Source organism: Leuciscus leuciscus (genome assembly GCF_965113295.1).
Source record: "Leuciscus leuciscus genome assembly, chromosome: 10".
Classification (NCBI taxonomy): domain Eukaryota; kingdom Metazoa; phylum Chordata; class Actinopteri; order Cypriniformes; family Leuciscidae; genus Leuciscus; species Leuciscus leuciscus.
In genome coordinates this window covers 5,171,107-5,187,586 of record NC_138734.1, presented here as the reverse complement: position 1 = coordinate 5,187,586, position 16,480 = coordinate 5,171,107, and the positions used below count along the sequence as shown (strand labels likewise).

Here is a 16,480-nt window from a genome sequence, read left to right as displayed (position 1 = left end):
TGGGTTATGTCTCCATCGCGTGGCTAGACATGATAATGTACACTCTCTCTTGTGTGGGAAATAGTAAGATTCCATTTTAATGAGGTGTTAAAAGCTTTGACTCCGCTTAACAAGTACAATTTAGTAGTAACATTTCTGTGGGGCATCTAAAGTGAAGCATTCTAGAAACTTCAAGGAGAAAAGGGGCATTCAGAATAAAACTCGAAAGATATTTTCCCAGTGTTGTTTTATTATTATTTGTTGCACTCTGTCTACTTCACATAGATCAGAGAGCCACTGAATCAGAGCTTCTATTAGACAAAAGTTGTTGGAAGAATGGAAAACTGTGCACAGCACAGTTCTGCTTCCTATATCAGTGAACACTGCACGTATTGTCATATACATACAGTGCGTAGTATGGAAACATGTACAAACCAGCCTGGTCTAGAGATAAAAATAGATCTAAAAAGAAAAGAAAAGAAAAGAAAAAAATATACAGCAAGTCATTGCTACAGCAGTTAAGTTATGGGATGCCATAGATGGACATCTACAGAAATCAATCAGAACACTTTCAAGAAAATAAAACAGTTGATTTGTAAGACAGTTTGTTGCCTGGACACAGTTGTCATGTCACTCAAGGAACTACAGCAACGGTACAGTGGAAATGACATCAGTGGAACGGGTCTAGAGTCTAATGCACCGAGTATGATATGAAAATTCGAAATATAATTTAGGACAATCTTTCTTTAGCCTAAATACTTCATCACAAATGCTCATTATAATTTCAGTCTCTAATAGTGACAACACATTTTTCAGTTGCAAAATGCGAACTCAAATCTTTGGTCAGATACATCATGAGAAGTCGCTGCATACGAGCAAAAAGATCAGGCTGAAAGTTAATCGTCATGTTTTTGCTCTGGTGGAGTCAGTAATGTTTACTCTTGGAGCTTTTAGCAGAAGTTCACAAAGAATTTCACATATTAGGCATTCACACACACTTACACGCATACAGTACAGTGAACATGATTGTGACAGTCATTCATTTGATTTTCACTCAGTTCCAAAATACCAAACCATGAGCAAACAAACGATTAATCTTTTCTCTAAACACGCATAGTAAAAAAAAAAGAAAAAAAAGAGAAATCAGAATACACACCCAACAACCTATACAGATACACTCTAATGCCAAAATAAAAGCTCTTGAGATTTATAACTGAGAGAAGATTTTAACAGTGAATAAACCAGAAGGAGAAACTGTCCAAACTGTAATGATCTCAAACGGCAACAAACGTACGCTCTGGAATAAGACGCCGGCTTCAAACACTGCACAGAGCAACACTAAAGATGCACAGCAAAAACTCAATCAGATTCCAAAGCTAATGCTAATGCTTTTCTGGGAAAACAAAACCAGATCTTACATTCATTCATCAATACAATACCATGTGGTTTGTAGCTGAAATATTATCATATGTCCCACCGGCAATGTGCCAGCAAACATATATTTACTGTATATCAGGCTTTCTGGCCCACAACGCCTTGACGTAAAGTGCCACATCTCTTCATGCCGTCTCACATGAGAATTTAAATTTTTGTCTGCATAAAAAGGGAATTGTTGCATTTCATATTGTATATAAATAAATTCTACCATCTATAAATACTATATTTGGTTTAGGCTAGAGCACTTGTGCTCTATAAAAATATTATAACTACCTCCCCATAACTTTTCTTTTTTTTGACTGATTTAAAATGACAAAATATGGGTTACGGCGGGCTAAATTAATAACTGAGTCTAGTGTGGTTTCCCGCAGTGCTTCCTGGTCCAGACTCTCACCTCACAGCAGGGAAAGCGTGCGAGCTGATATATATGGTGGTTTGGGGCTTTCTGAAGCCGGGCGGATGTGTAAACAGACGCCCAGTGGATTGAGCTGCTGGGCAAGAACAAGGCAGTCTGGCTTCATGTGCCGGGAGGAAGTGGAATGATTTCAAACGCCACACAAACACACTTACATTCACCAAAATAGACACCGATTCGAATTACGAAACACGTCTCAAACGTGCTTGTGCGTGTTGCTGAAGAAAACGCGGTTTAATAATTATAAACGCTTTCCGTCTAGAGCTTTTGATAAGTGTCCTATGTACATAAATGAACAATAAATATCTGCAATGACCTCTACATATATTGAAATATATATTAAATCTTGAATAAAGTATATATTTCAAACATATTCATATATTTTTCCTACATCTTCAAATAAATCAGGAGATATCACAGTTTAGTAATCAAAAACTAACAACGTTTTATCCATCTTCCCGTCTGCGGTGTCCCTTTTCACAGTCTTTCTCTGGTGCAAATACACATTAGCATAATGGTTAACGCTTCACAGAAATGGAAGGTCTCCGTTTTTAGCGCAAATGGCCCTTTTTGCAGAAACTAAGCAGTGACTGAAACCTTCCAGCACAGGATTATCAAGGGAACCAGCCCTGATATTATAGTGCGAGTGAACTAGATTTCATAATGCTCAATGATCTCGTTCATCACAGCTCTCACAAATGGAAAAGGGACAGGGCAGCTGTGGCGTTACTGGTCAAAATCAAGCTAAAAAATATCATTTTCCTCATTCTTGGTACCAATGAACCAATAAAAACACTTCAAAAGAAAGGAGGGCTTAAAATAAAAAGCATGCTCTTCATTTTCCTGACACCCTTCCTCATGTCCATTCCGTTCCTCTGACAGGAGTGTACAGTAACATCCTCAGAAAGAGAACCTGAAAGAAAGCTGGAACAGTGATGGGTCCGCTCGGACCGTAACCGTCCCACAATTCCACGGGACAGATACGGCCCCCACTTCCCGTGGGTTGACTTGGATCCACTTGGATCGTCCGATGGCAGCGTCTGGTCCATCTCTTCTTCTTCTGGTCTCTATCAAGTGTCTCTTTTGTTTGGTATGCATAGTCAGACACGCACAGATGGGCCCTTTGTTTTTTGCCTTTCGCTCTTATACGTGGCTCTACATTGCACAGCGCTCCCTGGTGGCCTGGAGGGTGACTGTCAGTGATATCGACTCCTCTTCTCGTCCGAGTCCGAGTTGTAATCTCGCAGTCCCACACCTTTCTGTAGGTTCAGTAAAGAATCCTTCATCTGTGTGGAGACACATATGCATATTATAATAATAATCGCGTTCAATAAAATCACTTCAGCGTGTATGCAGACATATTACCTGATCCAATAACAGTACTGAAGATTTGATGATCTCTCTCCATTTCTGCAGCTCGGCATCATGGTACCTCTGCTGGGACTCCAGGAGCTGTGCCCATTCCATCTGTGTCTGCGGCAGTTTACTGCTAAAACACAAGACACACACACACGGTGACCAAAACACCACAACTCAGTGATCTTCATGGGTCTGTGAGTGAGTTTAAAGGGATAGTTCACCCAAAAATGCAAAATTAGCCCATGATTTACTCACCCTGAAGCCATCCTACGTGTATATGACATTCTTCTTTCAGACGAATACAATCGGGAGTTATATTAAAAAAATTTCTTCTTTTCGTGTTAGAAAAATATCCATATTTAAAACTTTATCGACTAAAATAACTAGCTTTCGGCAGACGGGCGTACACAAGTCGACTTGCGCCAAAAGAGTAACACTTGAACTTGACGCACAACGTCTGCACTCTGCATTAAACTACAGAACATTATGACATAATTTTTTTTGTTGAACAGTTGTGTTGAACATGCACTACCATTCACAATTTTAGGGCCAGTGTGATTTTTTTTAAAGCAATGAATTAAATTCAGTTCAGTTCAATTTCACTTTTTTCTTGGAATTTCTTCCAAAAATTGTCTTGCATCCCACAGCGTTTACTGTCTCACATCAATACCACTTAATTCAAAAACATTACATAAATATGTAAATGCATGACTGGCTGCTTTTATTAAGCATGGATGAATTTAATTGAGTGACAGTAAAGACATTTATCATGTTACAACAGATTCTTATTTAAAATAAATGCTGTTCTTTAGAACTTTCTATTCATCAAAGAACCTTGGAAAAAAAATCTATCAAGGTTTCCACAAAAATATGAAGCAGCAAAAACTGTTTTCAACATTGATAACAATAAGAAATTATTCTTGAACAGCAAATCAGCATATTATAATGATTTCTGAAGGATCATGTGACACTGAAGACTGGAGTAAAATTCAGCTTCGCATCAATCAGGAATAAATTACATTTTAAAATATATTCAAATAGAAAACAGTTAGTTTAAATTGTATTAATATTTGACAGTATTACTGTATTTTTATCAAATATTTTGTAATCACAAGACACTTTCAAAAACATTACAAATAATTACTGACACTAAACTTTTGAATTGTAGTGTAGAAAATTGCTAATTGAAAAATAATGACTTTGCTGATGCAAAGCTCAATCAGAGTGAAGCAGTTTTGGTGTGTGTGTGTGTGTGTGTGTACCTCTCATGTAGGCGTAAGCCCTGCCAGCTGGTGAGGCTCTGTGCAGAATACTCCAGCATCCAGAGTTTATAGAACAGCATCACATTCAGAAACACCAGTAGCACCAGACTGCAGAGAGACAACAAACAACTGAGCACTCCTTCAAGAAGACCATGGACACATTCAGTGAGGAAAACAAAGAAAAACGCTGGACTCGTGAAGGTGGAGTGGGTGTGATCGCATCTTAGTTGAGGAAGTCTATGAATCGTGCCACATACGGCCATACGTTTTTGCTGCATTCAATTCAAAGTCAAACGTGAGATATTCCTACTATTGTCCACAGAAACAAAATGGTAATGTTGTTAAATTGTCCATTTTGACTTGTTGCGTTGAATCGAGCGCAGCATAAAACTGATAGAGGGGAACCAAGAAAATGGACTAGAATGACAGTATGTGATTTTTTTTACAGAATGGATAAATATTTGACAACAGTAAGGGAATGTACCTTATACAGATCCTAAGGCCAACCACAAGAGGCAAAACCAAAAAATAAGAAAAGAAAAAAGTTTCACCAAGTCAGATTTATAAAAACAAACATAAAAATGAATAAACTCACACTAGTATAAGTACAATTAGCACTACTTACACAAAGCTGATGATGAGTAATGGTTTCGAGAGGTTGCTGAATATCCCGGCCCCTGGCGTGTGCTCAGGAATGTGTCTGGTCTGAGTGGAACCTGTGGGCGGAGCACATGCAAATGCAAATGTCATATAAATTGAAACCTAAAATATGTAGTGTTTGTGAATATTTGGACGTGCATGAGCTCACCTGCCACGTGTTTGATGCGGTGGATGACCTCCTCATCTGTTGGTGTGGTAACAGGGCTGAGAGTCTCATCTAGATGGGCTGTGCGGAGGTGAGCGAGACCCCTTTTTCTCCGCCTCAGGGTGGAGTTCTTCACTGCTTTAGGAGACAGTCTGTGGCTTTCCATTACAGCGTCCTCCATCTTTGCTAACTCCAGCTCTGACAAATCAACAGCACTTATTTACTGACACTGATTTATTTTGGTATTAATTATTTATTTTTAGTCGTGACAAACCACCATTAAAAAGTGGGACTTGATATTGTTGTGGGCGGAGTTCAATTTTGTTATGGGTTGAGCTTAATTTTGTTGTGGGTGGCCCTCAATATTGCTGTGGGTGGAGCTAAATGTTGCTGTGGGTGGAGCTCAATGTTGATGGTGGAGCTTAATTTTGTTGTGGGTGGTGCTCAATATTGCTGTGGGTGGAGCTTAACATTGCTGTGGGTGGCGCTCAATATTGCTGTGGGTGGAGCTAAATGTTGCTGAGGGTGAATCTAAATGTTGCTGCGGGTGGAGCTAAATGTTGTTGTGGGTGGAGCTCAATGTTGTTGAGGGTGGAGCTTACAATTGTGCTTGTGGCTTGATATTGTAGTGGATTGGACTTGATGTTGTGGGCAAAGTTTAATTTTGTCATAGCTGGAGCTCAATTTTGTTGAGGGTGAGACTATATTGTGGGTGGAGCTCAGTGTTGTGCATTGGGGCTTGATATTGTTTATTCTTTTAAAATAAATTAATACTTTTATTAAGCAAGGACACATTAAAATGATCAAACGTGACCATATTTATAATGTTAGGAAAGATTTTTATTTCAAATAAATACTGTTCTTTTAAACATTTCCACAAATATATTAAGCAGCACAGCTGTTTTAACATCGATAATAATAAGAAATGTTGTAGAAGGAGCTCAAGTTTGTAATGGGTTGAGCTAAATATTGTTGTGTATGGGACTTGATATTGTTGCGTGTGAAGTTCTATTGTTGTAGGTGGAGCTCAAGAAGGTTGTGGTTAGGGCTAAAGATAGTTGTAAGTGGAGCTCATTATGGCTGTAGGTGGTTCATAATGGTTAAAATCGAGTCTTACCAAGGCTTTTAAAGTTCTCATCTAGCCCACTCCAGAAGTTCTTCTCAATGAAGCCCTTCACCAGCCCCCACGGCTGTTTCCTGTACCTCAGTTCTGTAGAAACCCTGAAGACAGATGAAGCACATTATTGTCAACACACACCTGTAGTAGTGACTTTTATAATCCCCATGGAGAACATTTTGTTTCAGTAAGTTTCAACATGCATTCATACAGAAAATAAACAATGTAAATAAAGTTGGGGACATTAAATTTAACATTTATTTTATTTATTTATTTTAATATTCAACAATAATATTGATCTGCCTGCACTGACACCATTATATGAGTACTGAACTGAACTTACTTAACCCTCTGGGGACCAAGCTGTTTTTGGGGCCCTTGAGATGTTCTGACATGCTCTGACATTTGTGCTTTTTTCAGTTATTTATAAACATGTTAATGGCAAAGGTGTAAATTCACTCTATATAGCACAAACAGGCCTACCATAATATGCGAGCAACATGTATGTAGATGTTTGTATTTTTAAGAGAATAATGTTTATGCGTGGTTATTTAAAAAAATAAAAATGAAAGTTGCTGAAATAAGACCACAAAACTCATACAAAATATGTGCCCACAAGACTTTTGACTAATGGATGTTTTCTCTTGGAGTTCTAGCTTCAAAATTATGTGAAAATAGTCTTGCTTTATCGTTCACAAAAAAAAAATACATTGATTTAAATGGTGTAAAACAGGTTTTGCTTGGAAAGCCAATATGCGAGGGGGAGGAGTAGTTTACACCTTAGATTACCCAGTCCCACCCACTCTGCATAATGACTCTGCATAATTAGCCATTCATTCAGGTGTGACACTGACTGAGCCACAATGCAAGGACAAAATAGCCTATATATTTAGAAGAAGACTTATATTGACCATTTAAGATTTTGCTTACATCTATCTTGTAAATATGTTTTGCTATTTTATTAAAAAGGTTACAATTACAACAATAATTACAATTTCAGCAATATTTCTGCAAAAAAAGTACTCTTTCTTTGTAAAAAAAAAAAAAAAAGATTATAGGCCTACATTTTATCATATGTATTCATTAGTTTGAATATAGCCAACATTGGAACATCTTAGTCTATGACTTTATTTTTGACAAAATAGTATTTTATATATATGAGCAGAAAAGCTTATTTGATGTGACAGTATATTCTACAGTAAAAACTGTACCCAAATCTAGTCAACAAAATGTTGTCTTTCATACTTCGCCTGACTGTAACGCAGTAACTGTAACTGTAAAAGCAGTTTATTCTTTCACACACAGACGCGCGATTCATATTTAGGCTAAACAGTCTTTACAAATATGTACCCTTCATTCATCTCACAGAAACGCTATTCATATTATAGAAACGCGATTCATCTTTTTGTTTACATAAGGCTACAACGTTATTCCATAACGTTATTCCACATTAACACTTGAGAAAGGATAACTTAGCCTACCTCACTCCTCAGCGGGATCTGCTCCTCATATCAGCACGGAAAATTTTCTCCATAAGGTAGGCTATATTATGCCTCTTTGTTTACAGCTGATGTGGGGGCGTTTCACAGACTGAAATGGTTCTCAGAATTTGCGTTTGAATAGCACGCGCTCTCCGGGGCGTGGTCAAATTACTTTTGAATGGCTCCTAATGAGCTCGACTGGAGTCGCTCTCTTTTTATACAGATTACAGAAGCTGATAATATTTGTTTTTTATATAAATTACTTCATTTAAAAGCTGCGATCTCAAGCTTTATGCCCGTGGGTCTGTTTGCCTGTTTGACTGAATTTTCGCGGAGTTATAGATAATTTTCGAACGCGTTTCAAATGGGAGTTTACTGACAGAGAGAAGGCAGAAATAGCATCATGTTAGTTTTTCTTTATTTGTCAAAAAGCAAAACACTTTATTTGTATTGTGAGTATACAGAAAAAAAATAGAAACTGAACAGGATCGATTGATGTATTACACGAAAATGAAAGATCAAAATTAACAGAGCATTTTGTGTTTATTTTTCATTGCTAAAAAAAAAAACGAGCAAAACGCGCGGGCGCGTTTTTGGTCCCCAGAGGGTTAAGATGGACTGTGACTATTTTCTTCTGAAAACAAACTTTGTTGCATTATTTTCCTGTTATCTCTGTAAAGCTGCTTTGAAACAATCTGTATAGTAAAAAGCGCTACATAAATAAATGTGACTTGACTTTCTTACGCACTTCTCTATCTCTGTGTCTGATTCAATGCGGACAGAATGTTAGATTTAATGAGCCATAACTGACAAAAATAACCGCCAATTTCACCCTTCCGGTCAAATATTGCGCCGCAAACATCAATAACAGCTTTAAGTTGTAAATGCTGTCAAAAGACTGTGGTATAAGTGGGATAATCTACGGCTAGCTGTGCATTAAGTAATGGATAATGTACATCCAGCCAGTTGTTATCTCAGAATAAACCCAGACAGGGTGATCAGGACTTGATCAGGTCTTTCATCAGCCTGAAGGGGTTTATTCTGAGATAACAACCGGCTGGATGTACATTATCCCGCTTATTAAACGACTACTTGCCACAAGTAAAAGACACGAAATATTGATCTAAGACTAAATATTTTATTAGCTCTTTAAACAAGTTTACTGCCTGTGGCAAAAAGGATCCTTCTTTTTTTTAACACTGGCATCCTAAATCTCAGAGTCAAAGGTAATAGCGAAGGTAACTTCCTGCCTCTCTCTGTTTGACTTTGGCCATAAAACCACCATCCTGTTCATCCGTACCTCAGCCGACACTTGTTCTTGGCCACACGTGTTAGCATGTAGCGGTTTAGAGTGTAAAAGTAGTCATGGTACGGCACGTCATGTGTGATGACTTCCGCATCAATGATGTAGCACTCACTCTCCTGGCTGGCCTTATACAGGGTCTAATTCAGAGACAAGTTGCATTTCAAGGATATTCAACAAAACACACAAATTGCTAAAACAAATAATCCAAAGACAGAACTGAGGAGAAGTGCGGTCCAGATGAACGTCTCACCTGAGTCTCAGTAACCGTGGCTGTTTTAGGAGCCAGTGGGTTGGTCAGGGAGATTGTGTACATGATATCTCTCGTCTGATTTCCCGTATCCTCCTTCTTCCAAGGGTGATACACCACATCTATGAATGGATGTGTGAAAATTGAATGTAGAACCAATACAAGCATTTCAGAAGCAGGGTTATTTTAGTTACCTAAAGCATACATTTTTTGCTATTATGCTTTTTCACTTTTTCAACTTTAGTTAGTAAGTAATGTTACTGTTTGAGCATTAAAATATCTTTCTCTTTAACAGAAAACACTTTTCAAGAACAATAACAAACGGCTTGTTTTTGACAACAGTGCACTTCCAGATTTTGTCACAATGTCACTCATTTAAATAATCCCTGGTGATTCCCTGGTTGAGCTTCACTAGAGAAGAGATAGAAGCTCCTTCTGGATCCCTTTCTGAAACACCAATATGCTATTATTATGGAAAAAATAGATCCTAGACCAGCTTTTCCCTCTAAAAGCAACCAGAAGCAGCAGTCAGTGGTTTGACTGAGAAAATCCCAAACCTGTTTTCATTGGTTATTTTTATTCATAAATGGATTTTGTGGTTTTCATGAAACTGACTGACAATAAATGGCATTTAACTAATCATAATTGTCAAATTATTTTTATTCCATGTAGGCCTATTGTAAAATGATGTAATTTGAGAGTAGGCATTGAGGTCCACTCACTGGCATCGCCACTGATAAAAACTATAATAGTGTCTCAATGATACTAATATAACACTGATCAGAATTATTCTAGACGTGTAGTTAAGTATTGCAACAGGAAATAAATAGTTAATAAAATAAAATAATTTAATCTCAAACTCAAATATTGAATTATTTGGCAAGTAGCCAAGTAATAATCAGGATAATATACAGTGAGCCGGACTTTATTGATGAATAAACCTCCTCATGGTCTTGATCGCTCTATCAGAGTTTATTTTGGATCATCTATCAGTTCAGTGAGATGAGAGGTTTATGAGGGTTCTGACCTGTGAATCTCCTCTGGTCCATAAAGTCTGTCATGAACTGGGACTCCGTGAAGAGGATGCCGTACAGCTTATCAACACTGAATTTATACACCTCATTAATGTAGTGACGGCCATTCAGATCCTCGTGGAACGCTTGAACCTCATCTCCTGAACACACATTCAAGAAACACAGAAAGATGAACTGTACTGCACTGCACTGCTCAAGTATTGCCATCAAATTATGTGTAGAGTCTCACTATGTTCACAATTCAGAACTGACAGAGAGCAGTTCATATTGTAATGTTTATTTTATTTAATTTTTTGCATACAATAGAATATATAGCATATCCATTTGTCCATTATTTGACAAATAAATAAATAAATATAAATATATATATATATATATATATATACACACATACAGTATATATATATATATATATATATATATATATATATATATATATATATATATATATATATATATATGACATATTCACCCTCTATTCAAATAATATATATATATATATTTTAAAGATTTTGTAAGCACACTGTGTAGTTGTAAGTACATTGCTTGAAGTCAGTTCTTTTATGAAACATGCCAAATTGTGCAGGTATCATTTATGACTGTCATGCAAAAACCAACAAAAGAGAGCCAACAAAATACTAATAACTGATTATTTTGATTAGAAACAATCTGTTTCTATCATTCATCTTATGGAGGCAGTAACTCACGAAGTGCTAGCAATATAGTTTCAAACATCGTACAAGCTAGAACAGGGAGGAATGTAAGAAACAGTGAAAGCATAGAAGAAAGCATTTTTTCCAAACCTTCATCATGCGTCTCTGAGGAATCACTGAGGTCAGTGGGTATATCCTCGTTGTCGTTGAAGTCGAGTGAAGGTGAAGGCATGGGGCCCAGAGGACTCGACGGTTCGCTGTTCCTCTCCTCCGCCAGCAGAGGGAGTGCCAGCAGATCTCCATCAGCAAGGCAGTCTGTGTACTCCTCAGCTGCAATGTCAAACTGAAACCAGCAGAGGGCACACTTTAACTGTAGTTTCTTAACACGGCATCTGTGCAGTGATCTGGAGCTGGTATACTCACCGACAGTGGTGTATCAGTGCTGCTGGGAGGTGTGGTGGAGGTGATGGTGGATTGGGTGATGGATCTCTTGTGTGTCAGAGGTGAACTGTTGTCTTGTTTGTTCTCGCTGCTGCTCTTGGATGAGTTATCGTTACTGACCTCGTTCTCCTCGGCTGGGATCTCCTCACAGTATCTGAACATGCATAAAGAAGCACACAAAGAAGGAATGTGGCTACCTATGTGCTATATTTGTCCAACATTCATGTCTGTTAAACACCAAATTTGAATATGTGGGGTGCAAGTTGTGAAAGCATGAGGGATGCCCCCTAATAGTCGACTAAACGTTAGTTGACAAGAAGCACTACAAAGCACGCACGTTTAACTCACCCCATTGTGTTGAAATCATCATCAGGCGGCACGTAGTCTTCATCGTCGCTAGTGAGTCCCAGCTCATTGCCGTAGCACTGATGTACAAAGTGCCAGAGCTCTTTAGGGCAGAGTGGCTGAACACAGAGACAGCCATCATTATGAGCTCAGATATAACAAATCGTATGTTGTCAATCCAGAAATTTTGCAGTGTGTACTTGGCAGCATGAAAAAGCAAAGTGCGCTCTTCTAATAATTACTGAAGCTGTCAAACAATTCAGTTCAGCGCAAACTCACTGACTGCAAAATTTCACTCTCTGTGCTCTCTTGCAAAATATCCCATTATAATAATAATAAAAAGCTGGCTACGCTGAACAGTGAATCTCTTATTTACACCACATTTACATGTTGTTGGTTATAATTAAGCAAGCGTGCAAAACTTGTGCTTAATAAAAACACATTTTGAGCGGTTTTAAGTGGATTAACATTATTATTATACATTTTATTTATAGGTGCCTTACATGACACTCAAGGACACCTTACAAACACAATAAAACGATCAACATTAAACAGACAATCAACATTACAGTCTGGACAGACTGGATAAAAACATAAAAGTAATCACATAAAAGCCTGCCTAAAAGATGGGTCTTATGGTGAGATTTAAAAACACGAAGACTTTCAATGTTTCGCACATCCAGTGGCAGCAAGTTCCAAAAATAAGGAGCTGCATGACCAAAGGCTCGGGACCCCATAGAAGTTGTACGAGTTCGATGGAAAACAAGAGTGAGTGCAGAAGATGATCTTAAAGTACGAGTAGGAGTGTAAATATGATTATGAAGAAGGTCAGATACGTATGAAGGGGCAAGATTATTGAGTGTCAGATTGGTTTTGTGAGCCGAAGAAGAATTTCTGTTTTACAGCTATGAAGTTTAAGACGACTTGATGTAAACCACTCTTTAATCTCCGCTAAACAATCTGAGAGGACAGATGGAGGAAAAGTTGAGGTAGGTTTGGAGGATAGGTAAAGTTATAATGGAATTGAATACCAAATTTCTTAAAAATATTACCAAGGGGTAAAAGATAAATAATAAATAAGAGAGGACCCAAAACTGAGCCCTGCAGAACACCCATATTGATGTATGAAGGCTCTGATCTAAACTGCTTCAGCTGTACAAATCGAGTACGACCCGTAAAGTGGGTACCAGTGGGGTACCAATGATTCCAATAGACTGTCTGTCAAACACAATGCTGTGCGAGATAGTATCAAATGCTGCACTCAAATCGAGCAGAATAAGTATGGATAAAAGTCCCGAGTCAGCAGCTAACAGTAAGTCATTAGAGATCTTAACTAATGCACTCTCAACACTAAGATAAGGACAGAAACTGGATCGAAATTGCTTGAACAAAGATGATCCCGGACCTGGGCTGCAACAATCCTTTCCAGTATTTTAGAAAGAAACGGTAGATTTGAAATGGGGCAAAAAAGTATCAGCCCTTGGTTTCTACGATTTCTGACACAGATATTTCTGAGACTTTCCACTTCTCATTATATAATTTCACTAAACCCCACCGAGGCACGGGGTTTGCAGGTGTACAGTAAACATAGAATGATTGAGTTGAGAGAAGTCATTACTTTGTTGCCATGTCTTAAACAACTGATTGGACTTTTTTTTCCTTCAGTATCAGTATCAACATTACCGTGTGTTTATATTCTCACCTTGTCCAGCAGTGCGTTCTGCCAAAGTCTGAACATCATCATGTAAGTCCTGTCTCTCGCACCAAACGATGTGAAAAAGTGCTGAAGGGAAGATCGAGAACAACTTAACTGAATGTGTTGATGTGTGCAGTCGTATCTGAGTGCGGTCGTGTGTCTCTCACCTTCTCCGTGTCCGTGCACACCTGGATGGCATTGGGAATCAGACGCGCTGTTTTCTCTTTCGTCATGGAGCAGATGTCTTTCAGCCGTACTGTAAGCTGTTCACACATGCAACAGAACAATAAAACACAACATGACTCTTCCCCGATCTCTCAGGCTGTAGCTCCAAAAGTTTTAGTAAAAGTGCTCATATTGTGTTATATTAAAGGTCTTTAATTTTGTTTTAGAGGTCTCCTACAATAGGTTTTCATGCATCCAAGGTCAAAAAACACTTGAATTGTCTCATAATATACATTGCAGCATCAGCTCTTTTCTCACAGTGTCTGAAATGTTTCGATAAAGGATTCAGTCTCTCTAAACCCCTCCTTTCTGAGAGCCTTCTCTGCTCTGATTGGTCAAATGGCCCAGTGTGTTGTGATTGGTCAGAAACCAAACGCCCATTACCATATCTGATCTTCCACAGCTCTTGATACACAGTGATACGAACAGTAACATTGCCGTTGGTTTTACAGCATCAATGCGAGTGCGAGTCCTCATTCTTTGGAAGTACATGCAAAATGGATTTGCTTTCACAGCACAGACAAGAGTGTCTTCTCAACATGCCGACCACACAGACCAAACTCTTCCAGTCTCAGCTACATCTACAGTGTTTGAGGGTCAAAGTAGACGCTGTTCACGAGCAGCTGATTAAGACCATAGGCTGGCATTATGCAAACTTGTTACAAACCGAAATGCAGGATGTAAGACGTGGACTCGTTCAGAATCGCTTCTTTCTTTTGGGAGACAATAACTCTATTTATCATTTACTTTGATCTATGAAACTTTGCAGACCTTTTACATTCACAAACAGCTGTATTACACACTACAGGAATGGTATTATCCCAAAAAAGCATAACTTTAAAGTATATCATACCAGTGTCTCCCAGCGAAAGATGTTGCTATAAAAACAGATCCAGTTTTCGGAGAGGTAGAGGCGGCCCTGCAGGAGAATGTCCCGCTGGAGAGCGCAGGAGTAGTCTGCCAATGAGAGGACAAGGTCAACGTTCAAAAGATGTCAAATCATGTCAAATCATTCAATTCAATATATTTTCCCCTTATATTTCAGTTTTGTATCCATCAAGTTCAAAATAAAAGAAGAAAATAATCAAATAAATTGAGAACCTTTAAACTGTAAAGCATTTAATTAAATTATAAATTAACTATTAGTTATACATTTAATAGTTAATTATAGTTAAATTTAATTTATTATTAATTTTACATTGACACTCTTTAAAGTCAAATGGAATTTTGATCTAAAATTGTATAACTTTAATAAAACATTTTAATGTAAATATATTGACATACACTGAAAAAATTATACTTAAAAAATACTCTAATTTGTTACAGCCAAATTGATTCGTTTTTCTCAAATTATATTTATGGTTTGGTTAAAACTCATGGTTTGTTAATCAAAAATATTTATTGTCCCAAAGACAAATACATTAATACAAAGTAAAAATATTATTTATTATATAGACCGTATACTTAATAAATATATTTTCTTTAAACATAAGCTAAATGTATGTATTGCGCAATGATTGTCAATGTGACATACAGTATATATTTACACGCACACACGCATGCACACACACACACACACACACACACACACACACACACACACACACACACACACACACACACACACACACACACACACACACACACACACACACACACACACACACACACACACACACACACACACACACGCACGCACGCACGCACGCGCACACACACGGCTTCATACAACTTAATTTCACCACAAACAAGACTATTAGCTTTAATATTAAAGTAGAATTTTCACTTAAGATAAAAATAATGACATTTAGTTAGTCAATATTTAATTTAGTTTACTTACTATAAATAAAAACAACTTCAAAAGACCTTAATGTTTATTGTGATGTCTTTTAAAAATATGCATTTGTACTAAAAAACAAAAGCAATCATAAAGCCATAAAGCCAGCCAGTGTGTGTTCGGCACATCAACACTCTGATGTCAAGAGAAAATATTATTTAAACAAAAATTTTTCTATACATTTTTTTCCATGTGGAGTATTATTTGCTTTTAGACAAACTGAACAAAACAGGTTTCAAGTGGAAACCATAATTTTCGATTAGATCAATATGTAAATGCACTTAAATAAATGACACCGCTTTTTCGCCTTTTCCAGTGTATAATACAAAAATCAATTAGGTGAGCAAAACTTTTAAAATATTGTTCAGTTATTTACTTTATCTCTTTCTTATCATGAATACTATGTCCAAATGCTAATTTGATTGCATATAAGTCTTTAATTTGTCACACTCTTACCCACAATGAGACGCTCTGTGTCCGGCAACTGCTTGAAGAGCTTCCTGAAGTCTTCATTACGCTGCTTATATGTGGGACTGAGGACCTACAACACAGATAAAGCAGTAGATGAGGAACACACACACACACACACACACACACTCTCAGCCGTTCTGCTCTTTCACACAGCTGATCATCAGTCAGATGCTGGTTTAGTTTTGCCATGCAGCAGCGTGAGATGAACCACAATGAGTTCATTCCCACTGTGGCGTGACAGAAGACACGAGTAAACGACGACTTCACACGGCTTCTCATTCACAATCTTCACTCCTGTTAATGAGCCGAAGTACACCGTGCATCATTAACAGCAGAGCAAAAATAGACAAATGCTCGAAGAAAAGACAAG

General features: G+C 37.7%; 1 protein-coding gene and 1 long non-coding RNA gene across 22 annotated transcripts in view; one reads left to right on the top strand and one right to left on the bottom strand.

Moving 5' to 3' along the window:
- The window catches only part of LOC309507863, a 469,488-nt gene that overhangs the window by 409,580 nt on the left and 43,428 nt on the right, over nt 1-16,480 (top strand). The window lies entirely within an intron of this gene.
- The window catches only part of gramd1bb (GRAM domain containing 1Bb), a 164,899-nt gene continuing 148,628 nt past the window's right edge, over nt 210-16,480 (bottom strand). For 17 of the 21 annotated variants that reach the window (XM_082182178.1, XM_082182174.1, XM_082182176.1 and 14 more), the window contains 16 exons: nt 16,096-16,180; nt 14,656-14,759; nt 13,745-13,840; nt 13,584-13,664; nt 11,885-12,000; nt 11,519-11,690; nt 11,246-11,438; nt 10,436-10,582; nt 9,412-9,530; nt 9,156-9,298; nt 6,375-6,478; nt 5,261-5,455; nt 5,078-5,168; nt 4,453-4,560; nt 3,197-3,320; nt 210-3,117 (listed from right to left, as the gene is read on the bottom strand). In XM_082182178.1, the coding sequence (XP_082038304.1) occupies nt 3,028-3,117; nt 3,197-3,320; nt 4,453-4,560; nt 5,078-5,168; nt 5,261-5,455; nt 6,375-6,478; nt 9,156-9,298; nt 9,412-9,530; nt 10,436-10,582; nt 11,246-11,438; nt 11,519-11,690; nt 11,885-12,000; nt 13,584-13,664; nt 13,745-13,840; nt 14,656-14,759; nt 16,096-16,180 (1,968 nt within the window). In that variant the 3' untranslated portion in view covers nt 210-3,027. The other 4 variants (XM_082182182.1, XM_082182180.1, XM_082182170.1 and 1 more) reach the window with 2 other exon arrangements.